This window comes from Phacochoerus africanus, chromosome 6 (assembly GCF_016906955.1).
Source record: "Phacochoerus africanus isolate WHEZ1 chromosome 6, ROS_Pafr_v1, whole genome shotgun sequence".
NCBI classification, from domain to species: Eukaryota; Metazoa; Chordata; class Mammalia; order Artiodactyla; family Suidae; genus Phacochoerus; species Phacochoerus africanus.
Window position 1 is genome coordinate 124,858,304 of NC_062549.1, and position 24,889 is coordinate 124,883,192.

At 40.0% G+C, this 24,889-nt stretch overlaps 1 protein-coding gene across 7 annotated transcripts in view; it reads left to right on the forward strand.

The window, feature by feature from the left end:
* EVI5 (ecotropic viral integration site 5) overlaps positions 1–24,889 on the forward strand; it is a 206,609-nt gene that overhangs the window by 110,904 nt on the left and 70,816 nt on the right. For 6 of the 7 annotated variants that reach the window (XM_047785305.1, XM_047785300.1, XM_047785306.1 and 3 more), the window contains 3 exons: positions 18,529–18,663; positions 20,668–20,808; positions 22,199–22,357. In XM_047785305.1, coding sequence (XP_047641261.1) covers positions 18,529–18,663; positions 20,668–20,808; positions 22,199–22,357 — 435 coding nt within the window. The remainder of the gene's footprint in view (positions 1–18,528; positions 18,664–20,667; positions 20,809–22,198; positions 22,358–24,889) is intronic. The other variant, XM_047785302.1, reaches the window with a different exon arrangement.

Genomic DNA, 24,889 nt, shown 5'->3' on the forward strand with positions numbered 1-24,889 from the left:
TGTCTCTCAGAGGTCTTCCTCTCCTAAACCTGTGCTTTAAATATTTATTATTTAAATCTTCATATACAGGTATGTTTGAGGATCTTATACGTGAAATATTTTAGGAATGTAGCTAATATGTTGGTGATGAGTCAAGGTTTCGAAATATTTAAACAGTCTATTCAGAATAAGAAACTAAATAAGAAAATAGGAAAAAACTAGACTTGCCTTGAAGATTAAAAGTTAGATATGGTTTAGTGATGCTTTATGTAACAAAACTGAGAAATTACAGGGAATCAGGAATTACCAATAATGTAATAAGACTCCTTCCCATTCTCAATCCCAAGAACTACAGTCTTCAAGAAACCTAATAATCCAATTCAGATTGTTTGGGTTTTTTTTTTTTTTTTCCCCCCCTTTGGTCTTTTATGGCCACACCAATGGCATATGGAAGTTTCCAGGCTAGGGGTCAAATCAGAGCTACAACTGCCAGCCTACACCACAGCCACAGCAACGCAGGATCTGAGCCACATCTGCAACCCACACCACCCAGGAACACCAGATCCTTAACCCACTGAGGGAGGCCAGGGATCAAACCCGCATCCTCATGGATGCTAGTCCCATTAGTTAACTGCTGAGCCAGGACAGGAACTCTAATCCAATCCAATCCAATTCTGAGTAGATTGTAGAAAATGTATAGTGTTATGTCTAGTTGATATAAGCTCATATGAGATGTTTATAGACTATATTATGGCCAGTATAGGAAGGATTGTGGGGTCCTTGTATGTTTTTAGATCCACTAAAAAAGATTTTATAAGAACATCATAGGATTATGATTTTCAAGAACTTGCGAGGTGATCATAAGGAGGAGCGGTTAGTCTCTTTTGGTGTTGCTCCAGAGCGCAGCTTATGTTCAGGACCCAAAGGGACAGGAATCTTACTAATTGGAACTTCGGTAAATGGAGCAGTTTCTTTGCAAAGTAGTGAGTATACTACTGCTAGAAAGTGAACATCTGTTGCTGAATGTTTCGATTATGACCTTCTGCTGTACCTTCATGAATTCTTCAAAATTCTCTAAGGGTTTCAAATCTGTATTCCAGCAGGAGGTACTGAATTACCCATATAACCAACTCCCACCACCATCCTCCACCACCACGGGGTCATCTTACAGGACATAAAGAGCCTTGGATTGTGTATATAGAACTGAATTCTAATCCTGCCTTGCTAGCTTTGTGACCTTGGGTACTCAAGGATTAGGTTTCTTTTTGGCCTAAAGTGATTACATAATTCTAGACCTCTCAAGCGTCTCTATTTGACTTTTTAAATGAACTTTATTGAGGTATAATTGACATGCAGTAAAATTCATGAAATTAAAATGTATGGTTTGGGAAGTTCCCCTTGTGGTGCAGCAGAAATGAATCCCACTAGTGTCCATGAAGATGCGGGTTCGATCCCTGGCCTCACTCAGTGGGTTGGGGATCCAGTTACCATGAGCTGTGGTATGTGTCACAGACGTGGCTCAGATCCTGAGTTGCTATGGCTGTGGTGTAGGCCAGCAGCTGTAGGTCCAGTTTGACCTCTAGCCTGGAAACTTCAATATGCCACATATGTGGCCCTAAAAAGCAAAAAAAAAAAAAAAAAAAGGGCGTGGTTTGCTGTGTTTGGACATTAGTTGTATAATAACCATTACTATCATGTCAGAATATAGAGTATTAACAGCACCCCACAGTCACCCCCCTGTCCCTTTGCAGTTCACCTCTCCACTTGGCAACTTTCTGCTGCCTGTCACTATAACATTACCTTTTCTAGAATTTTGTTTAAATGGAATTGTAAGGTAGGAGACATTTGTATCTGGCTTCTTTCATTTAACATTCACTCACTTTTTTTTCTTCCCGGCAGTGTTTTTCTTTCTTGTGGCGGAATAGGCATAGACAACATAAAACGTACCATTTAAGCGTACAGTTCAGTGGCACTGAGTACATTTATCATGCGCAACAGTAATCACTTTATTTCTCGAACTTTGTCATCACCTCAAACAGAAGCTATTCTTCCCCCTGCCTCTGGGATCCTCTGTTCTCCTTTGTGTGTCTGTGGTTTTCCTCTTCTAGGTAACTCTCGTAAGTAGAATCTACAGTATTTGTCCCCTTGTGTCTGGCTTATTTCACTCAGCATAGTGCTTTCAAGCCTCGTCTTTCTTGTAGCAGTGCATTAATATCAGAATTTCCTTAGGTTTCACTGTCGCTGAAGAATATTTCATTGCATGTGCATTTTGTTTATCCACTCATCTGTTTATGGTTATTTTGGTTGTTTCTGCCTTTTGGTTGTCATGAATAATGCTGCTGTGATTGTTGACATACAAATATCTGTTGGAGTCCCTGCTTTTAATTCCTTTGAGTATCTACCTAGAAGTGGAGTTGCTGGATCAAATGGCCATTCCATGTTTAACTTTTTGGGGAATCACCGAACTATTTTCCTTAACTACGGAATCATTTTACATTCCCACTAGCAACATACAGGGATTCCAGTCAATTTCTATGCCTCATCAACAGCTTATTTCCTTTTTGTTTATTTGTTTTTGTTTACTTTTTTTTTAGTAAAAGCCATCCTAGTAGTAGGTTTGAAGTGGTATTTCATTGTGGTACCCAGGAATAAATTTAACAAGAAAGATAAAAGACTTGTGTCTTGAAAACGATGAATCATTGTTTATCCATTTATCTGTTGATGAAAGAATTAGGAGTTCACATTGTGGCACAGCGGAAACGAATCCAGCCAGTATCCATGAGGATGTGGGTTCGATCCCTAGCCTTGCTTGGTGGTTGAAGGATCCGGTGTTGCCATGAGCTGTGCCGTAGGTCATGGCTTGGATCCTGCGTTGCTATGGCTCTGGCATAGGCCGGTGGCTACAGCTCCGATGGGACCCCTAGCCTGGGAACCTCCATATGCCGCAGGAGCGGCCCAAGAAATGGCAAAAAAGACAAAATAAATAAATAAATAAAAATGTTGCTCAAATTTTGCCTCTAATTGTCTAAAAAAAAAGAGACCACGGAAGTGAAGGCCCATGGCCCCCGGAAACGACACGTTTACTTTGAGTAATCGTGGGAGAAGGTGGAAGTGAGGGAGACTGCGTAACGTCCCGGGGCTGGGACCCATGGGTTGGGGTCAGGGTTGGACCGGAAGCCAGGGGGCCAGCTTGTGTGAAGAGCCTGAGAGGGTTGGAGCCCCCTCAGAGCTGGGGCGGGGGGGGGGGGGGGCACTGTGACTGCAGGGAAGCTGCAGTTCAGGTGGAGCAGCGCCGAAAGGCTCGGCAGCTGGAGAAGGGAGCTGGAGCAGGCTGTCGGATGCTTGGCCTGTGGGCTGGATAGCCCGAAGGCAAGGGGTCTAAGACATAAAAGAGCCACGAATAGGGATTGTCAGGGGTATCCTGGACTAGTGAGAGCGCACTTGGGCAGGTATTGCGGATGAGGGCTGTTACCCACAGCGGTGACTTCCGCGACTTGGGAAGACGGGGTGTGTGGCTGGGCCGCCTCCATTAACACTGCCGGAGTAGCCCAGACATGGCTTTATGTTGTGTTTTTTATGTTTCTCTACCCAAGAATACGGTTGTTTCCAGAATCTCGGTAAACCTGAGGTGGTCTCACTTTTAAAAAGGCTCGGAGTGACAGAGGCCAAGTAAACTATTACCTGGATATTGGAAATGTAGATAATATGGTCGCTAATGAGGGTGACTCTCCTACGGTGAATTTTCCAGGAGTAAAGGATCAGAGGGGTCTGCAATATACTAAATTACAATTAGGAAAAAAATGTAAAAAGATAAATGAGATACTGTGCAAACACGAAGCCAGAGATACAGATAAACAGACTTCAGAACACAGACTAGTTCTTAGAATAAAGAAGCACATTTCATGTTAGTAATAGGGTCAGTTCACCAAGAAGACGTAACAGTCTCCTTTAGGGTTGTAAGTATGTAGGGATCTATGTCTCCAAACGTGTGTGCTCGTAATGACAGGGGAGCATGAAGCTGAACTGCTAGAACCGAAGAGTGAAGTGGGCAAGTCCACAGTAACCGCTGGAGTCTTTAAATACCCCTGGCTCAGTAATTGGTGAAACAAGCAGGTGGAAAAACATTATGGCTACAGAGGACCAACCAACTTGACCTGGTTAGCATTTGTGGAACATTTTACCTAATAACAGCAGAATACATATTATTTTTAAGTGTGCCCAGGAAACATTTACGGAGATAGAATATATTCTGGGCCATAAAATAAATTTTAACAGGTTTCAGGGAGTTCCTGTTGTGACGCAGTAGTTAACGAATCCGACTAGGAACCATGAGGTTGCGGGTTCGATCCCTGCCCTTGCTCAGTGGGTTAACAATCCGGCGTTGCTGTGAGCTGTGGTGAAGGTCGCAGATGCGGCTCAGATCCTGCATTGCTGTGGCTCTGGCGTAGGCCAGTGGCTATAGCTCCGATTAGACGCCTAGCCTGGGAACCTCCATATGCCGAGGAAGCAGCCTTAGAGAAGACAATAAATAAATAAATAAATTTTAACAGGTTTAAAGTAATTGAAATCATATGAAATATCTTCTCCAACTGTAACAGCATTCAGCGAGAAATTAGATAGATATCTGGGAGTTCCTATTGTGGCACAGCGGAAACGAATCCAACTAGTAAACCATGAGGTTGCAGGTTCAATCCCTGGCCTTGCTCAGTGGATTAAGGATCCAGCTTTGCCATGAGCTGTGGTGTAGGTCACAGACTCAGCTCAGATCTTGCGTTGCTGTGGCTGTGGCGTAGGCCAGCAGCTGTAGCTCCGATTCAACCCCTAGCCTGCAAACTTCTATATGCTGCAGGCACGGCCCTAAAAAGTAAAAATAGGTAGGTAGGTATCTGGAAAACACCCCAAATATTTGGACATTAACATGTTTTTACCCTTGTGTCAGAGAGATTCTCAAAAGAAACTAGAGTGTATTTTGATTAACACAACATTATCAAAATTTGTGGCATCCACCTAAAGCAGTCATAGTGGAAAATTTATAGCATTGAATGCTTATAATAGGAAAGGAAATAAGTCTCCAACTAACAATCTAAACTTCTTCCTTAAGAAACTAGATATTAAGAGCAAATTCAACCTAAAGCAGGTAGTAGGAACAAGTCATAGAGTAGAAATCAAGGAAATTGAAAACAGTACAAATCAGAAGTAGAGAAAATCCATGAAAGCAAATGCTGGTTCTTTGAAATCATCCATAAAGTTAATAAAACTGCCTAGATTAAAGAGAGAAAAAACAGCAGGCAGCGTCAGGGAGGACATTGGTATTTTACCGGTGTAACGGAGTTGTCTTGTCTCATATCCTGGATGAGCCTGATTCCATCCTGATGGGGTCATACTTCCTGCAAACCAGATTTAGTTAAACAGGTTTAACATTCAGATGATAGATGATGTCGTGAACTTTGCTTTAAATCAGAGGTCACACGCTCCAAGTTTCTGCTCTTGGTGACGTGAGTTTGAGTACCAGGCTGTGTGTGGCTACCACACACCCGCTTCCTTTTAAAGGTATGATGTTTTTCTTTGCAATACTTAAGTAATGATTAACTACTCTGGTACCAAATAAATATCTTGTCCACTGTTCGTTCACCTTTTACCTAATGGTTTTATCATCCTCTGATTGGATTTCCATAACTTGGCGATTGTCACATTTTCTCATTTTTTCCCATACTCTTTGTCTCTGTAAGAGGTTTTTTTTTTTTTCTCTTTAATCTCTTTCAACTCACTATGGATATCACTGTAGATTCATGAGCTTTTGTTTTGGTATTTCATATCATTTTAATGGTTTTAATGCTTTTGGTACAATGCTGTATATGAAGCTTTTGAGGCAGCAGTTTTTAAAAGCTAAATTTTATGTTCATAAATTTTGAATATCAATATTCTTTAAAAAGCATCTCTCCAATACACAATTATTGAGCAATTGTCTTTAACAGATCATCGATTTTATTTTATGCTGGCCCTTGATAGTTTCAACCTGATATTGTCAAGGTTTCAAAAATGATTGTTAATTTATTATTTTTTTAATTGAAGTAAAGTTGATTAATAATATATTAATTTAAGGTATATAGCATAGTGATTCAATATTTTTCTAGATTATATCATTTAAATTTATTACAAGGCAATGGCTATATTTCCCTGTGCTGTACAATATAGTGTGTTAATTTGTTATTGAGTTTGTATTTACTAAATACAAATTAATATTTACTTATGTTTAGTAATTTTAAATTAAATGATATTGAGCTAAGCCTAAAATAAAGCCAGAGATTAAACTATCCCTTTAAGTGTTTGTCGTACATGTCCCATGTCAGTTTTTCTAGGAAGCCCATAGTGTGGAAATGATTCAGTGATATTTCCCGTTGCCTGTGTAACTCTGTCCCTTTTGAGTGTGGTGGGGCACAAGTGTGTTTATGTCGGATGATTTTTCCTGATGAGACCACCTGTCTCAGAGTCTTATTTGATGTACATAAAAGCTTTTGCCCTGTACCTGGCAGCTTTTCATTCAGGTGTCCTGAATACCTAATTGTCATCCGGCAGTTTATTGGCTGGGATCAACATATACAAGAAGGAATGTACCAATTAAAGCCACTCAGTGCTGAAATGAGCCTTTCGAGGTTCTTGGGACCTGTGTACTGGGAAGTACTTAACAGGAGGCTAGACGAGATTTCTTTTGATCTTCCTTCCTTTTCCTATAATTCTAGAATAAAATATAAAAAAATTAAGAACTAAGGATTTGATATAAAAAATAGAAACGAATCTTACTTAAACACATGAATAAACATTACTAAACAAAAGCTACCCATTAGTGCAAGTTCTGAAATCTTCTAGGTAATTTATTTTAGAAAACGTGTTTGTTGAGCAGCATTTAGGAATTGCCCACGCTGATTTTATCTGGTTGGTTTGTTTTTCTTTATGAAAATGGAAGTTAATGTTTAACATTTCTTCCTGCATTATAAATGCTTTTTAGCTCTACTTTGGTGATATTTCAAGAAAAAGCCATTTAATTGGTAATTATTGGTAAGTTTATGTAAGTCTTTCTGAAAATCCAAAATAGACTGGTTCTTTTACGCGTTGAGCTTGGTAAACTCTTAGGCTCTTGGTCGGTATGTCTGCGATCTGAGCAGAAGTTTCCTCCCAACTAATTTTGACTTTAAATGTTTTCCATTCATATGTAATCATCTTTTCTCTTCAGCTTAAATAATAGATGAATGTTCACCTTGATGGAGATAACATTTTCGTCACAATATCGTGCAATTTGAGTGTGTAAATAATCAGAGATAATCTTCCACCTTAAAGGTTGTATGTAATTTTCCAGATGCTGGGAATAAATCATTTAAAAATGATATACATCCATATTACTTGGGTGTTTTTAAAAAGACAACTTGGAGCGTGTGGTAGGAAGGGTTATGAACATCTTTAGGGAGTCACATGCCGGGTGGGAGAGCAAGACAGAACTCGTTACTTAGCTTTTTCTCCGCTGATGCTGTCTCGCATTGCATCATATTCTCGACTGCTTGCCTGTGTAATAGGAGCTTTCTCAGATGTTTTAGATGTGACAATAGAAATGTACTGTATTTCCACACTATTGTAAATTTTGTTTATTTTTGAAACAAATTTTGTAGGTTATTTTTGGAACATTCAAGTCCCACTCCCAGTGTTTACCTCATGGTATATATGGCTTAGGATAGAGGAGGCTTTCACTGTTATTTTTTTAAACCAGGAGTTGACTAGCTAATTCATTTAGCAAATGTTTTCACTTACTATGAAAAGTACAGTTTAGTCCTGGCAATATAGTGGTGAATCAAGCTACTCTTGGCATTGATTGTATAGAATTTATGGAGATAGATATTAGGAAAATTAACTCCACAGTTAATTATTTAATTAGAGTTGTGATAACTACTACAGAAGAAAACAGGGTTCCATGAAGTGTGCGGGGTCCTGAAAAGGACATAACAATGATCAGGTCTTGAAGAAATAAAAGAAACACCTCTCAATACAAACATTTGCTTTCCACTCTGTCCCTCATATTCTTCACACATTGAATGTGAGAATTCTTTTTTTGTTTGTTTTATTTAAGACACAAGCAAAAAGATTACTAAGGATGTTCTGACTCTTCTTTACCTTCGTAACTTTTATAAAACCAGAAAAGCACGTGGGGTTAAAAAGTAGGTTGGTTAGAGATTTCACCTACTGAAAAAAATAAATAAATTATCAGTTTTGTTGGAATGGGTTTGCCAGTATCGCAGAAACAATACGAGATTCATTTACAAAAGTAAACTTGATGGAGTTCCGTGGTGGCCTAGCAGTTAAGGACTTTGCATTATCACTGCTGAAGCTTAGATTAATGCTGTGGCTCAGGTTCGATCCCTGGCCCAGGAACTTCTGTATGCTGTGGTGTGAACAAAAAAAAAAAAAAAAAGGGTCAACTTGATGTAAGTGTAGGGAAGTCATTCATTATTTACAGACCTTTAAATAACTGACCCCTTGCTAACTTACTGGCCATCATAATTGTGGCTATTGTCATTTGATACAGCAAATTGTTTTTCACAGTTTACTAATTTGAATATGAAATATATTCTTGGGAATTTATTAGAAGAATATTTTGTGAGATGTTTAGTTATTTTTAAGGTGCTTAGATGCTTAGATTTTTAATATTATACCAGTATTCTTAGAATAGTACATAGTAAAATAAATATATAAAATATGTTGGGCTCTTAAGAATATTATTTCAACCCTCATATGACTTAAAGTTTAAGAATCTGGGCTCTAATTCTTCTTCCCAGTTAACAGAATTGCCCATCTCTGTTTGCCCCGCTGAGTCTTTAGTTTACTTATTAGTAAAGTGGAGGTTGTGGTGAAGGTTAAATGAGAATACAGAGCGCTCAGCATGTGCCTGGCACATAGTGAGCATGCAGTAGATGTTAGGTGCTATCATCGTCGTTGTTATCATAAACTTTAAAACCTGTTTTATAGTGAGTGGCACAGGAATAGAACATCTTAAAATGAAACAGCTGCATCAGAAATGGTCAAGGCTTGGGCACCATATGATAGCTTTTTTAAACCTCACGTTGAGCTCCTCTGGGCTTTGATGATTTGTTTCTTCCTCTCAAAAATTTATCATTCTTTTACTGACCTCAAGTCAGCCTCATAAAAGCCCAATATTTGTTTTGGTTGGTTTTTGACGCAGTGTTGTTGGTTTCAAATTTTTTATCATTTTTTATTTTTGTTTTCTTCTATTTGATCTGGGAAAACTATATAATGAGGTGGACCAGCCATGCTAAAATTTTTCGAAAATAGACATGGTATTAGGAATTTTTGTTCCCCAGTGTTCACCTGTTTCATAGCTACTGTCTTCCACGGTGCTTCCTTCTGGTAAGCAGCTGGAAATGCCCAGTGCCCACATGTTCTGGGATGTTTTTCAGGCTGTGTGTACCAACTGCCTTTCCTGACATCTCTTATTCCATTGTGACCTCATTGAGTTAAAAGATTTAATAAAAACAAAACAAACAAACCTGTTGTTTTATAAATAACACTTTTTTCCCTGTGTAAAATTTTTCACATTAAACTACCTGTTTCAAATTAAACAGGAAGTTTATAGTGCATGGCAGCATCTTCTAACATTGGCACTTTGATACTAATTGTGCCACTCACTGGATACGTGTCCTTGGACAAGTTACTTCCGAATATACTACAGACTTCTTGTCCTGTATAATAGAAGGTTGTTGAGACTTTAGTGAGTTGATACTCTTAAATAATGCCTGACATATAATGAGTGCTCAGTAAGTGGTAGCTACTCTTAAGGTTAGTATTGACGTTATTGCATTATCACAGTTCTACCAGCTTGCTTGGCAAATGGCATAAACTGCTAGTAATAAAACCCAAAACTTAAAAGATCTAAAACTGACAGGGTAAAATTTTTAATAAACCAAACCTTGCCAAATATCAGAAGTATATCACTTTCCTGATCAAATTGAGATCTGTAAAATTTTGAACAGGGAGAATTGAAAATACTAGAAATAATACCAAATAAAAGAATTCAATTGCAGAAGCTCTAATGAGTCAATTGAAAGGAACCCCAAACCAAACAAAAACATTAAACCCCTACTCAATAAACTTAATCGTATTTATAAAATTTACCCTGTGTTAGGGTTCTCCAGAGTAACAGAACCAATATGGGACACACACACAGATGTGTTGAAATTGGCTCACGCCATTAAGAAGGCTGAGAAACCCCGTTCCACAAGCTGGATACCTAGGAAAGCCAATGATGTAATTCCAGTCGAAATCCAAAGGCCTGAGAACCACAGAAGCTGCAGAGGTAAATTCCAGTCCAAGAGCAGAGACTGATGTCCTGGCTCAAGCGCGCGGGCAGGAGCAGAGCGAATCCTCCTTGCTCCGCGTGTTCTCTTCGAGACCTGAGCAGGTTGTATGATGCCCACTCACGCTGCGAGTGATCTGGAAACACCTTCACAGATAGACCCAGAAGTGGTGTTTAATCTGGGCATCCCATGGCCTAGTCAAGTTGACCTAAAAAGTAACCCTCACAGGTCTACCCCTTGTCAACTTGGCACCCATGTGCATCTCCTTAAACCATCCTTAATCTCCAGGTAAAGAAAGAAGGGCATAATTCTGCCTAACCCGTACCGTGAACCTCAGTGCACCCAAAATGAACCGACCCCTTTCCCAGAAGAGGAGGTAAAGTCCTCGAGTGATACTTTCTCTTTTTGATATCCTACTGTTTAAATACTATAATGTAAAATTAACAGTGCTTAGACACTGTAATATAAAGTCAGTGTGTCTTGTATGGCATGATAAGGGGATAAGAAAGGAAACGGATACAAACAATCATAATAAAATTAGGAGGAAATACTCATGACAGATACATGCCTCATTTCTGTTACTGATCACGTGGTTGTGGTTAGTATTTGTAGCTAAACTGCTTCTACTACCCACTCTGTTCCTTTGCCTTCAATAGTCACCTCAGCTGGTCATGGCTTTTTGCCTGGTGGGTTGACCCAAACCTTCATTCCTGAAGGATCTGGGCCATTAGTAATCCCTCCTGGACTGGACTGTCGTAGTTTTTCACTGAGCTTAATCACAGGGCATGACGATGCTAAGAGACACCACCCTGTGTACCACACACACACACATTCCTCCTGACCTCTGTCGGGAGCCGTTGTCCACTTTCCCCCTGGTAGTCAGAACCCATCACCCTGACCAGCCCGCGGTTCCCTTTTCTGCCTATTGATTCAGAGGCATGAGGACCCAAGGGGGTTGGGTGGGTCTTGACTTCCAGTTTAGGGTCTCCTCGTGGAACTAAGACCGCTAAACTGGCAGAGCATACAAAGCATACATTTTGCTGGTGAGTCTGTAGCAATAATAGTGTCACCCCTATTTCCACCCCTTGAGTCCCACACTTATGAATTATGAGAGAAATGGCACCTTATATTGGACACTGAGTTCTCAAATGGCCATTCTACCCTTTTGGCGAGACAGCTGCTTGATCCTAGGGACCCTGGTGAGACTGGCCAGTTCCTTGAGCACGGCCCATTGTGGTACTGCTCTTGCTCTGAGGCGCATTCCTTGATCAGAAGCAGTGTTGTGAAGAATGCTACTGGGTGGATGAGGCATCCTTTAAGTGCATGGATGAGAGTTTTGGCAGAAGCACTGCATGCTGGGCAGACGCATTCATACCTAGCATAAGTGTCTGTTCCAGTAAGAATGTGAAAGTGGTCCAGAGTGATCAACCTGCCACCAGGTAGTTGGCTGCTCACCCAGGGAATGGTGTCGTGTCAGGGACACAGCCTTGGTCTCTGCAGATGGGACACCCAGCAGTGGTGATAGCCACACTCGCCGTGGCGAATGCAAGTCTGTGTTGGGTTGTACAGTCTTCACCCTACACTAAGGCTGCTCTCTTCACTAACCCGCCGGCTCTCCAAGGAAAGAGGCCGGCTGGTGTGCACAGGATGGGCCATCCTATCCGGTGGATTTTTCAGATCCTCTGCTGAGGTCACCCTTTGGTGAGCATTCGCATGGGGCACAAATGTCCTCATGTTTTAAGGCTTTTCAGGGAGGTCTGTCTACATATATCGTCCACAGATTTTTCTGTCACTAGTTTTCCCTTCCGTCACATTTACCGAGACAAGTCCAACATTTCCACTTTGCTCACTGCGGGCTCCCTTTTGGTCCATGTTTCAACCAACCAAACAAATGTTAGAGCTTTTCTAAGTCCCAAGTCATAGCATTAAATGCAGAATCTCCATTTGGTGCCCATATCATTGCTCAGAATTGATTCCCAATAAAAATGCTTTTTGTTCTATAATGCATATGAATGTAATTGAATAGGGCTAATTGCTATATACAAAAATTGATAATGGAATGAAATTGTCTTATTGGAGTTAGATTCATTCTGCATACTTTATTAAAATGTATCAATGCTTGCATAATTTTCGTTAACATGGTTGTATCAGTAAGCATTGGATTAAAACGTCCTCAGACTGGAAATATTCGGGTCAGAAAATACCTGGTCCAGGGAGTGGAATTGTAAAAATGCCTTCTACTACAATTTCATATGAGATGTAGCATAAAATAGAGGTATACCTCAGAGAGTTTGTGGGTTTGGTTCTAGACCACTGTAGTAAAGCAAATCTCACAATAAAGTGAGTCACACAAATTTTTTGGCTTAGTGCATATAAAATTTATGTTTACACTGTATTATTATAGCCTATTAAGTGTGCAATAGCGCTGTGTCTGAGAAAAACAATGTATATACCTTAACTTTAAAATATCTGTTGCAGAGTTCCCATTGTGGTTCAGCGGTAACAAACCCAGCTAGTATCCATGAGGATGCGGGTTCGATCCCTGGCCTAGCTTAGTGGGTTAAAGGATCTAGCATTGCCGTGAGCTGCAGTGTAGGTCACAGATGCGGCTCAGATCTGGTATTGCTGTGGCTGTGGCGTAGGCCGGCAGCTGTGACTCCAATTCGAACCCCAGCCTGGAAACTTCCACATGCCGCAGGTGTGGCCCTAAAAAGAAAATAAAAAATTGTTGCTAAAAAGTCGTAACCATCATCTGAGCCTTCGAGCAAGTCATGATCTTTGCTGGCAGAAGGTCTTGCCTCGATGTTGTCGGCTGCTGACTAATCAGGATGGTGGTTGCTGAAGGATGGCAGTTTCTTTTCTCCTTTTTTCTTTTTTTTTGGCTGCACCCGAGGCATGTGAAAGGTCCCAGGCCAGGGATGGAACCCGCACCACAGCAGCAACCCAAGCCATTGCAGTGACAACACCGGATCCTCAACCCACCGCGCCCCAAGAGAACTCCTCAGCAGTTTCTTTAAAGAAACAAAAATCAAAGCCAGCTTTGCCACCTCTGTTGGCTCTTCCGTTCATGAACGATTTCTCCAGGGCATGCAATGCCATGTGATAACATTTTGCCCACGGTTGAACTTCTTCCATAATGGGCGTCAGTACTCTCAAACCCTGCCTCTGCTTTGTCATCGAAGTGTGTGTCATCCTCTCAGTCCTTCAGGAATCTGCCCAGCATCTTCCCCGGGAGTAGATGCCATCTCAAGAAACCACGTTCTTTGCTTATCCATAAGAAGCAACTCCTCATGCAGGTTTTACCATAAAATGAACGCAGTTTGGTCACATCTTTAGCTCCACCTCTAATTCCTGTCCTCTTGTTATTTTCACCACATCTGTGGTTCCTTGTTCCATAGACGTCTTGAACCCCTCAAAGTCATTCTTGAGGGCTGAAATCATCTTCTTCCAAATTCCTGTAAATGTGGTATTTTAACCTTTCCCCATGACTCCTGAATGTTCTTAATGTCATCTAGAATGACGAATGCTTGCCAGAAGGTTTCTATTTAGTTTTCCCAAATCCATCTGAGGCATCACTGTTTATGGCAGCTATAGCCTTGTGAAATGTATTTCTTTTTTTTAATTTTTATTTTATTTTTTATTTTATTGGCGTAGAGCTTTCTTTCTTTCTTTCTTTCTTTTTTTTTTTTTTCTGTCTTTTTGCCATTTCTTGGGCCGCTCCAGTGGCATATGGAGGTTCCAGGCTAGGGGTCTAATCGGAGCTGTAGCTGCCGGCCTACACCAGAGCCACAGCAACGTGGGATCCAAGCCGCATCTGTGACCTACACCACAGCTCACGGCAACGCCGGATCCTTATCCCACTGAGCAAGGCCAGGGATCGAACCCACAACCTCATGGTTCTTAGTTGGATTCGTTAACCACTGTGCCACGACGGGAACTCCTGAAATGTATTTCTTAAATAATAAGACTTAAAAGTTGAAATTACCGCTTGATACCTGAGCTGCAGAATGGATGTTGTGTTAGCAGACCTGAAAACAACAATCTCATCCATCGCCGTCAGAGCTCTTGGGTGACCAGATGCATTGTCACTGAGCAGTAATATTTTGAATCTTTTTCTGAGCAGTAGGTCTCAACAGTGGTATTCAGATATTCAGTAAACCGTATTATAAACAGATGTGCTGTCATCAAAACTTCATTGTTGGAGTTCCCATCGTGGCTCAGTGGTTAACGAATCAGACTAGGAGCCATGAGGTTACGGGTTTGATCCCTGGCCTTGCTCAGTGGGTTAAGGATCCGGCGTTGCCGTGAGCTGTGGTGTAGGTCGCAGACGAGGCTTGGATCGCATTGCTGTGGCTGTGGTGTAGGCCGGTGGCTACAGCTCCAATTAGACCCCTAGCCTGGGAACCTCCGTTTGCCATGGGTGCGGCTCTAGAAAACACACAAAAAAAGACAAAACAAAACAAAAAAAGACTTCATTGTTACCATTTATGGAGCACATGCAGAGCGGATGTAGCATCATTCTTAAGCGCCCTAAGATTTTCAGATGGGAAATGAGCATTGGCTTCAAGTCTCCAGTTGCTTTAGCCCCTAGTGAGAGAATCAGCCTTCAAGGCTTTGAAGGCAGGCATTGACTTCTCCTTTAGTTGTGAAAGTCCTGGATGGCCTCTTCTTCCACTACAAGGCTGTTTCATCTACATCAGAAATCTGTTGTTGACTAGCCACCTTCGTTCATTGTCTTAGTTGGATCTTCTGGATAATTTGCTGCACTTTCTACGCTAACACTTGCTGCTTCACTTTGCATGTTTCTGTTACCCAGACGGCTTCTTTCCTTAGACCTCGTGTTACCGAGACGGCTTCTTTCCTTAGACCTCGTGCAGCAGCCTCTGCGAACTGCACACTTTTCTTCTGCAGCTCCCTCGCCTCTCTGAGCCTTCGTGGAATTGTAGAGAGTTAGGCCCTTCACTGCATAAGGCTTTGGCTTAAGGGAAACTGGTGGCTGGTTTGATATTTTTTCCAGGCCACTAATACTTTCCTTCATTATCAGCAATAAGTCTGTTTCACTTTCTTACCATTCCTGTGTTCACTGGAGTAGCGTTTTTAATTTCCTTCAGGAACTTTTCGTTTGTATTCACAGCTTGGCTATTTGATGCAAGAGGTCTAGGTTTCGGCTTATCTGGGCTTTCAACGTGCCTTCCTCAAAAGCTCAGCATCTAGCTTTTGATTTAAAATGAGCGACATGCAACTCTTACTTGAACCCATTGTAGAGGCCATTGTAGGTTATCAGTTTGCCTCGTTTCAATAGTGTTATATCTCAGGGAATGGGGAGGCCTGAGGAAGGGAAGGGAGCTTGGGAGGACGGCTGGTCAGGGGAGCTGTCAGAACACACAACGTTTGTCACTTAAGTTCACCACTTTAAAAGGTTGTGCTTCGCGGCACCCCAAAGCAATTGCAATAGGAACACCAAAGATCACTGACCGCAGATCATTATAACACATATAACAATAATGGAAAGGTTTGGGATTCCCACCATGGTGCAGTGGGTTAGGAATCTGACTGCAGCGGCTCCGAGGCCGTGGAGGTGCAGGTTTGATCCTTGGCCCTCCACAGGGGTTAAAGCGGCCAGCATCTCTCTTACACTCCATCTTCCCCGTTTTATAGATTCATCCTTGGCGATCTCATCCATTGTCTATACAGAAAAAATCTGATACATAGTACCTGATAAGTGCCTTTATACAGACTATATTTGACAGTGGCTGAAATCACATAGGATGAACCTACAAAATAAGAAAATTAACAGAAAGATTGAGAGAAAACACACAATATTGAAACCCTGGGGCCTACTGACTGATGCCCGCACAGACATACACACACAAGTGCATGTAGACGCACATACCAATAAGAAAGGAGTGGAACTGACAGGAGACAGGGAAGATAGGCGGGGGGGATCATGAAAGAGCGACACCGCAGAATCTAAGGAGAAAATTTTAAGATTGGTCAGGTGTTTTAAATTCCATAGACTGTCTGATGAAGGTAAGAGCTGAATAACAGGGCTGTCCATTGAGTTTTCCATTGTTACTGTGTATTAATATTGTTAGTAATTAGAGCAGTTTCATTAAGGGGTGAGGACTAAAGCTAGCTTCCCGTGTGTTGAAGAATAAAGGGAAAGTATGAGAAGAGAAATAACATGTAAATTATAGAATTTATTCCTTGAGCAACAGAGGATAATAAGGAGTTTTATAAATTTTGTAGATAAAAATTTATTCCCATTATTAGTACATTTTTTTCATACTTAAATCAGTTGGTTTATACCAGATCAGTGGTTCCTTTTCATTTTGGCCCTTTTATATTTGATATATTCCTGAGGCTCTTCTGATGGAGTCTTGGCAAATAAGCCTGAACTACTGTTGTCAGAGCTTTAGATAAAAGGGGAAAAAATTCTAGTATAGCTTATTTTAAAAAATGCGATCTAATTAAGAAAACATAGCACCTGCGTTTTGGATATAGTGGTTCCAAAATTGTGCCATTTCCTCATTTGGTAAGGTAAGTATTTGCTATAGGGATACACCGCCTGCAGGTGTACTCCTTGTGTTGAAATACTGTTCTTATGGAGAAACAACATGTAGTGCACTGCGTTTAAAAGGCCCCGTTTGCTTAGTACGTGAAATGTGCATTTAAAAAATGTATTTTTGGGTAACTGGGGCAAGGGAGAACTGTATATTTTAATTAAGTGTTTAATAATTTTTAAATAGGGTTTTAATGTTACGTCTTTTTTGTTCCTGGTGTATTGAAGAGTAAAAGGAACCATTCTTTACTCATGCCAGTTCAGTGGGAGATTATTCTCTGTGAGTCTGTTCTGGAATTTTGAGTTACCACTACTCCTTTACTATATGAGTTAAATGTGAAGTGATGGTTTACTTTAGGAAGTCATTTATCACGGCGAATTAGGTATCTTTTTGTGTTTTGAACAGCTTTCGGTAGAAACTAGTTTGAAAAGGGATTTCTTAAGTACTGTGTTGGTATAAAGTAGAAATGGAAACGGAGAGGTTTCATGCTTCCATGGTTAATCTCTTTGCACAACATCTGTTTTTCCTTTGCTTCCAGCAGTCATTTTCATGTGTATCTTTAAAGAGATCTACATTTCTAACAGCAAATACATTTTGGTTCAGTTAGGATTTATGATGCTTCATGCTATTACAGATGCCTTGTTTTTATTTGTTAGGTTAAAATAGGATTTTTAGTAAATGTGTATGTACTTGTCTTCTGTAGTCTGTAACAGTGCCATCCAATAGCAATACAATGCGAGCCACGTACACATTTTAAAGTGCCGTACTAAAAGGAGTAACTAGAAGTTCCTGTTGTGGCTCAGCAGTAACAAATCCAGCTAGTATCCAGGAGATTACAGGTTCGATCCCTGGCCTCACTCAGGGGTTTGGTGTTGCCGTGAGCTGTGATGTAGGGTCACAGATGCGGTTTGGATCCAGAGTTGCTGTGGCTGTGGCATAGGCTCACAGCCATGGCTCTGATTTGACCCCATAGCCTGGGAACTTCCATATGCTGCAGGAGAGGCCTTAAAACAAAAAATAAATAAATTTTTTTTAAAAAAGAATAGTGATTAATGAAATTAATAATTAATAAAATAATTGAAATTAATATTTTGTCTAACTCAATGAATTCAAAATATTACTTCAACATATAATCAACATAAAAATTAATGAGATATTTTGCCTTTTATTTCATATAAAGCCTTCAAAATCCAGTTGGTAATTTACTCTTGAAACCTTTCGTAATTCGAACTAGCCACGTTTTGAGTGCTTGGTAACCCTGTGTGGCTGGTGGTTATACTGTTGTACAATGCAAGTCTTTAGAGTCAGAGCAAATTCTTAATATCTAATCTAGATGGATGGGCAGATAAAAGATGATTTTTTATGAGTTGGATTCAATTAGTGTAGTAACTGATTATAAACATGCAGTAACACGATCGTCTTTATAGCTATCTTTCTATAGATATAAAAGCCTGGAATTTTTTATTCATTGGAAAGTAAATTAGGGGAAATATACCAGAAATATTAGATAGATGGAACTTTTATGGCCTGGTTGCCCTCAATAGTTGTACTGTATAATTGCACTTATTTTTATTGTGAATACATGTCCATACTTCTGTGAAGTTTCAATGTGTGTCTGTAACTTGTAGCATAAATGCAGTTCCAACTACAATGAAGATTTTGTGCTACAGCTAGAGAAGGAATTGGTCCAAGCCCGTCTGAGTGAAGCCGAGTCTCAGTGTGCGCTAAAGGAAATGCAGGATAAAGTTCTGGATATAGAAAAGGTGAGAACAGCGTTAATTTTGTCATTCCCAAATTAGAAGGGACGTGTGATGGACATTCATTAAATCCTTATTGAGCAGTGAAATTTGACTTGGTCTCTCTGCGCATTAGAAATCTTACATGTTAGTTCCTGAGAGGAAAGGAAAAAAATACACGATTCCCATTCATTCTTTGTTGTTGCCATACTACTCAAAGTCTCATGTTTAGGGTAAAAATGGAGATTAGAGCCCTTTTAGAGGGGAAACAACCAGCATAACTTTGATAAGGTTAGTATTTAACTGTCGAAGAAGAGAACTCAGGGCATGTCTCAAATACTGTTATACGGCTGCAAGAGATGTAGGAATCGACTGACGTAAGCAGTTCCGGGAAAACCTCATCTGAGCGTAACCGGTACAGCTTTCCAGGCTGCAAGAAGCCACCTCAGAACATACAGGAAGGTTTTAGCCGGAGATGTATTTTAACTTACCTCTTCTCAAGGTTACTGAGGAAATCGAAGTGCTAGGTAAGTAGTGGAAATAGAAAGGCCCTTCGATTTCTTAGAACCCTCAGACTTGAGAGTCTGTGTTCTAGATCACATGCTCCGGATCTGTTTTCTCATCTGTAAAATCTTAGAGGGTTTGAGCTCTCTGTTGCATTTGTTTCTTTCACCCTCAGGAGTGGAGTATCTAGTCGTAGCATCAAAAATTTATAAATAGCGGACAGGAAAGTCCTCGAGTTGTTCTTAACTGTTGCTTAATGAAATAGAGTAGGTTGGAACTACCATCAGTAGTGGAATAATTTTGCTAGAAGTCTATTTGCTATTTGTATATTATTTTTAGAAAATTTAGTCTCCTATTTGCTGAGGAAAAAAGCCAGCAAAAATGCTGTAAAATAAAATATGTCTAGGGAGTTCCCATCGTGGCTCAGTGGGTAACGAATCTGACTAGGAACCAGGAGGTTGCAGGTTTGATCCCTGGCCTCGCTCAGTGGGTTAAGGATCTGGTGTTGTCCTGAGCTGTTGTCTAGGTCGCAGACGCGGCTTGGATCCTGTGTTGCTGTGGCTGTGGTATAGGCCAGCGGCTACAGCTCCAATTAGACCCCTAGCCTGGGAATCTCCATATGCCACGGGTGCGGCCCTAAAAAGAGAAAAAGACAAAAAAAAAAAAGACTTCTTAAGTAGCCTTGTTGGTATTCATCTTACAGAGTAAAAATGATATTGGAAGGTTTCATGTTTCCTATGGTTAATTTCTTCATGCAAGGTATTTTTTTAATATATATGCAGTAAGTTTCTGGTTTTCAACTAGGAAAATACTTAAAGTCCATCATAAAAAATGTGTAGTTGGAAAGAATAATTTTATTCCATCTTCTTTGTGGGCTAAAATATTCATGACGTATTTCAGAAATAGAAAATTTCATAGACTCAGGACTTTGATATGTCATCAAGGAAATTAAAAACTTATAAGCACACGAAAACTTGCTCATAACAGCATTATTCATAGTGACCCCAAAGTGGAAACAACTCACATTTCCATCAACTGAAGAACATATAAAATATACAATGGATATTATGTGACAGTGAAAAAACGAACCTGAAACACTTGCCAAGTGAAAAAACCCAGTCCTAAAAGGCCGCATACTGTATGATCCCATTTATATGAAGCGTTCAGAGCAGGCAAATCCTCAGAGACCGTAGATTAGTGGTTGCCAGGGGCCCGGGGCTGAGGGTAGAGGAAATGCGGAGTGACTGCTAATGGATGTAGGAGTTCTTTCTGCTGTGATTAAAACGTTCTGAAATTAGTTTGTGGTGACGGTTGCACACTCCTGTGAATACTTTCAAAACCACTGACTAGTTTCATGAAAAGGATAAGTGGTTTGTGAATTATACCTCAAAAAATTATATAGAATTAAGTACAATTAAATATGGAACATAATAGCGCTTATTCTTCTGCTATATTTTATTACTGTATATGCTATATCTTTAAATCAAAAAAAAAAAAAATCCCCATTTGAATTTTCTCTCACCTTAGAGAAACAACTCCTTTCCTGATGAGAATAACATTGCAAGACTTCAGGAAGAACTCATTGCTGTGAAACTAAGAGAAGCAGAAGCCATTATGGGTTTGAAAGAACTTAGACAGCAAGTCAAGGATTTAGAGGAACACTGGCAGGTATGTCAGTATATTTTGTGTGCTTTTTAAAAAGAAGGTAAAACCTGAATACTCATTTTTTTCCGAATTTGAAGTAGTCAACAACCAACTCATAGAATTGAGTTTAAAGTGAGAAAGACCCTGTTTAATGTATAAAAACTGCGAGCATTTATAAATTGAAAGTAACTTTAAGCGGTTTTTCTGTTTTTTATTCTTGTAATTAAATAACAGATCAAATAGAGATCAAATTCTATTTTTGTTGTGTTGTTATGCCATTATGACTTGTGTAAGTTTTTCTAAAGAACTATAAGAAAATATTCCTTTATATAATACATATTTCTTCTGTTGATATTAAATTATTGGTCAGTGTGAAACATCAGAAGGGTGACATCCATATAAATTTGTAACTTCTTTTGAAAATAAAATTGGTTTTCTCACAAAATAAAAAGACTTAGTTAGTTGTATGCCTACAGATTTGTTCACAAATGAAGAAAACTATTGATAAGCAGCAAAAAAACAGAATCTATACAACAGAAGGGACAGAGGAAAGGAAAAAAAAAACCCACACATCATATCGTTTCAGATTGGTGATCTAGGTGTGAGTTTAGGGAGGGAGAGGCATCTGACGAAGACTGAAGCTAGTCCCTAACATTGCCGTGGCTTTTTTTTTTTTAAAGAATTATGGAGCAATAAACTGGAAATTAAACACAAATGAAACAAAACTGTCCCTCATCACAGATATTTTGAGAACACTGCTTTTAACTTCTAATATTGTTTGCTTAATTCATAAATTGTCCCTTTTTCCCCTTTTCTTGGGATTTCATTAAAAATAACATGAAAATCTCTCATTAAAAAATTTAGGGGAGTTCCCGTCGTGGCTCAGTGGTTAACGAATCTGACTAGGAACCCTGAGGTTTCAGGTTCGATCCCTGGCCTTGCTCAGGGGGTTAAGGATCTGGCGTTGCCATGAGCTGTAGTGTAGGTCACAGACGTGGCTCAGATCTGGTGTTGCTGTGGCTCTGGCGTAGGCTGGTGGCTACAGCTCCCATTAGACCCCTAACCTGGGAACCTCCATATGCCGTGGGTGCAGCCCTAGAAAAGAAAAAAAAAATTTAGGGTGAAAATTGTATTTTTTATAATAACTCACCATGTAAAGAAAAAGTGAACTATATCTGAGTTTATATTCCAAGTCTGCCACTTATTGACTGTGTCACCTTTCTGAAGCTACTTGATCACAATATCCATCTTCTTACCCATATAATGAAAGTAATAGTTTAAGATTTCCTGGGGAGTAAATACAGTGATGCATTCAAAGTGCCTAATATAGCACTGGGCCTGAAATAAGTGCTCAGTTAAGTTAATTCTTAATACTGGGAATCTTCGTTGCAATCGAATTATTTTTGTATTCCAGCGCCACTTAGCTCGTACTACTGGGAGATGGAAAGACCCACCTAAGAAGAACACTGTGAATGAGTTACAGGATGAACTGATGACCATTCGACTTAGAGAAGCTGAAACACAGGCAGAAATAAGAGAAATAAAACAAAGGATGATGGAAATGGAAACACAGGTATCATGAGAAAGCCCAGTAGCTTTAAAAAATTATTGTCAGCCCATCAAAAATTTATGAATGTACAGATTGTATCATTAGACTAGAGCTCAAAGACAGACATATGAAACTGTCTAGACTAGTTTTCTAGCCCAAATAAAGAGGGCCCAAACTTAGATTCGTTGCTATAAATCTCTAATAAGAGATTTAATGTCTTCTTTGACTCATTCCACAAAGTTTAAGCAAGTCATAGACCTCTCTCTGACTTTGTTTCCTTGTTGCATGACCTGAAAGCAAGAGTTTTCATGTAGAGCCAGAGTTCTCACCTCAGCACCAGTAACACTGAGGACCAGAAAATTCTTTGTTCTGGGGAGCGGCCTGTGCAGTGTGTTTAGCAGCATCCCTGGCCTCTGCCTGCTGCCGCGTCCTTGTCCCCCCTCTGCTCAGTAGCGCCACACCCCCGTCACACTGGGATGACCAAAAGTGTCTTTGCACATTGCCAAGTGTCCCCCCAGGGCCAAAGTTTCCCCTGGTTGAGAACCATTGATGTAGAGTAGAAGGTAAATGATGCTTTCTAAAGTTGTGTAGTGTGCTGACTCTGAGCAGTCAGTTCCAAAATTGCACTTCTTTCTTCCCAAGTCCGCCCTTTTTCTAAAAGATCTTATTACCTCAGGGGTACTTGACTCACGATCTGCAAGGTCCTTTTTATGAAAGGCATTTGCATTATAAAAGTATATTTGCCTTTTACGTGGTCCGTCTGTGTGGACTGTGTTCTCTGACGTTATTGGGTTTTCAGAATACTTAGTCAGTAGGGGGCATAGTTAACTCACGGATCATCCTGCGCCCTTAGGTGCACAGTGACCATTCCAGCTTCAGCATGGCAGCATCATGTGTTAATCCTTTAGAATAAATAGATCTCATTTTACATGGTTCAAAGTTATTTTCTCATATTCCTCATTTAATTAAAAACTACTGTAAGATTTGGAAAAGTAGAAACCCAGCTTTATGTTGTAAAGTTATATTTTTATAATCAGATTTTTATCTCAGTGTAGATATTAAAGATGCAAATACAACTTTTAAGCCAGTGTTTAGGATGTCTTTCAGAGTGGCTTTAGGTAAATAAATCAAACTCAGCAAATGTGGTTTTGAGAACTTGCAAGTTCAGAGTGTGTGGCCATCAGTGGACTTACACTTGAGAAATGAGACAGGCACAAACTATATTTAATGTGCTTCACTGTGTGAGATGATGGATGTAAACTAAATTTACTGTGGTAATCATTTCACAAAATACGTAAGTCAAGTCATTATGCTATGCACCTTAGACCTATGCAGTGCTATATTTTAATTATATCTCAATAAAACTGGAAGAAATATGTAATTCAGAAATTTGTAATTAGAGTTAGATAGAAATTACAGTGGAGAATAGCAGAGGACAGTTAATTCCAACTAAGTGATTTGGGGGAAGGCTTCCTAAGGAATTTGTATTTTGCCCTGTGCCTGACTAATGAATGTTATTTTGGGTGGATTTTTGCCATAAGAAGAATGATTCCTAAATGTCAGTGCATGAAGTGGTGATGATTCATGAAGTTTTCTCATTGCAAAATGAGAAAAATTAAAAAAAAGTGTGGTGTAATGTTAATGCCACATTAATTATCTAAAGAATATTATATCAAACCCCCATGTAACCAGCATCCAGATTAAGAGATTTGTCCTTGTTGATACATGTAGCTCCAGTTCTTTCATTTTAATGACTTTTAGAAAAGTCTACCTACCATAGTTTATTGAGCTGCTTTCCTCTTTGTGCCGGTTTTTGCTCTTACAAGCCACGCTGCTTTGTACAGTCTTGCATGTTTCCTTCTGTATATCTTTAAGAGTTTCTTAGTACAGGGGTTCTTATCTTTTTGTGTGTGCCATCAACCCCTCTGACAGTCTGAAACCTATGGACCCCTTCTCATAACATTTTTTGTCTTTTTAGGGCCGCATCCGCAGCACATGGAGGTTCCCAGGCTAGGGGTCCAATTGGAGCCGAAGCCGCCAGCCGCTACCACAGCCATAGCCACACCAGATCCTTAACCCACTGAGCAAGGCCGGGGATCGAACCCGCAACCCCATAGTTCTAATTGGATTTGTTTCCTCTGCACCACGATGGGAACTCCCTGAAAATACTTTTTTAAAATAAACTCTGGACAACTTTAAGCGATGCATTTGAAATTTGAGCATGTAGATGAAACGGACGTTTTCCTAGGGAAATAGAATTTTATGTAGGCTGTGACTTTTGTTTTTCTTTTCTTGACCTTCTTGGACCTTTGTGACTGCTGTGAAATTTGGGAGATTCTTGGTCGTTATTTCGTTGTATTTCTCCTCCCACACTCTTGAGAGGGATTTCCATTACACTTGTGTTGGATTGTTTGGTGTCGTCCCGCAGCTCTTGAATGCTCCATTCTTTTCCCTCCTGTTATATTTTCTCTTTGTGTTTTAGTCTCTGTTGACAGACGTAGTTCTCTTGACTTATCACCAAGTTCACTGATTCCTCCACTTCGTGAGCTGTCTGAG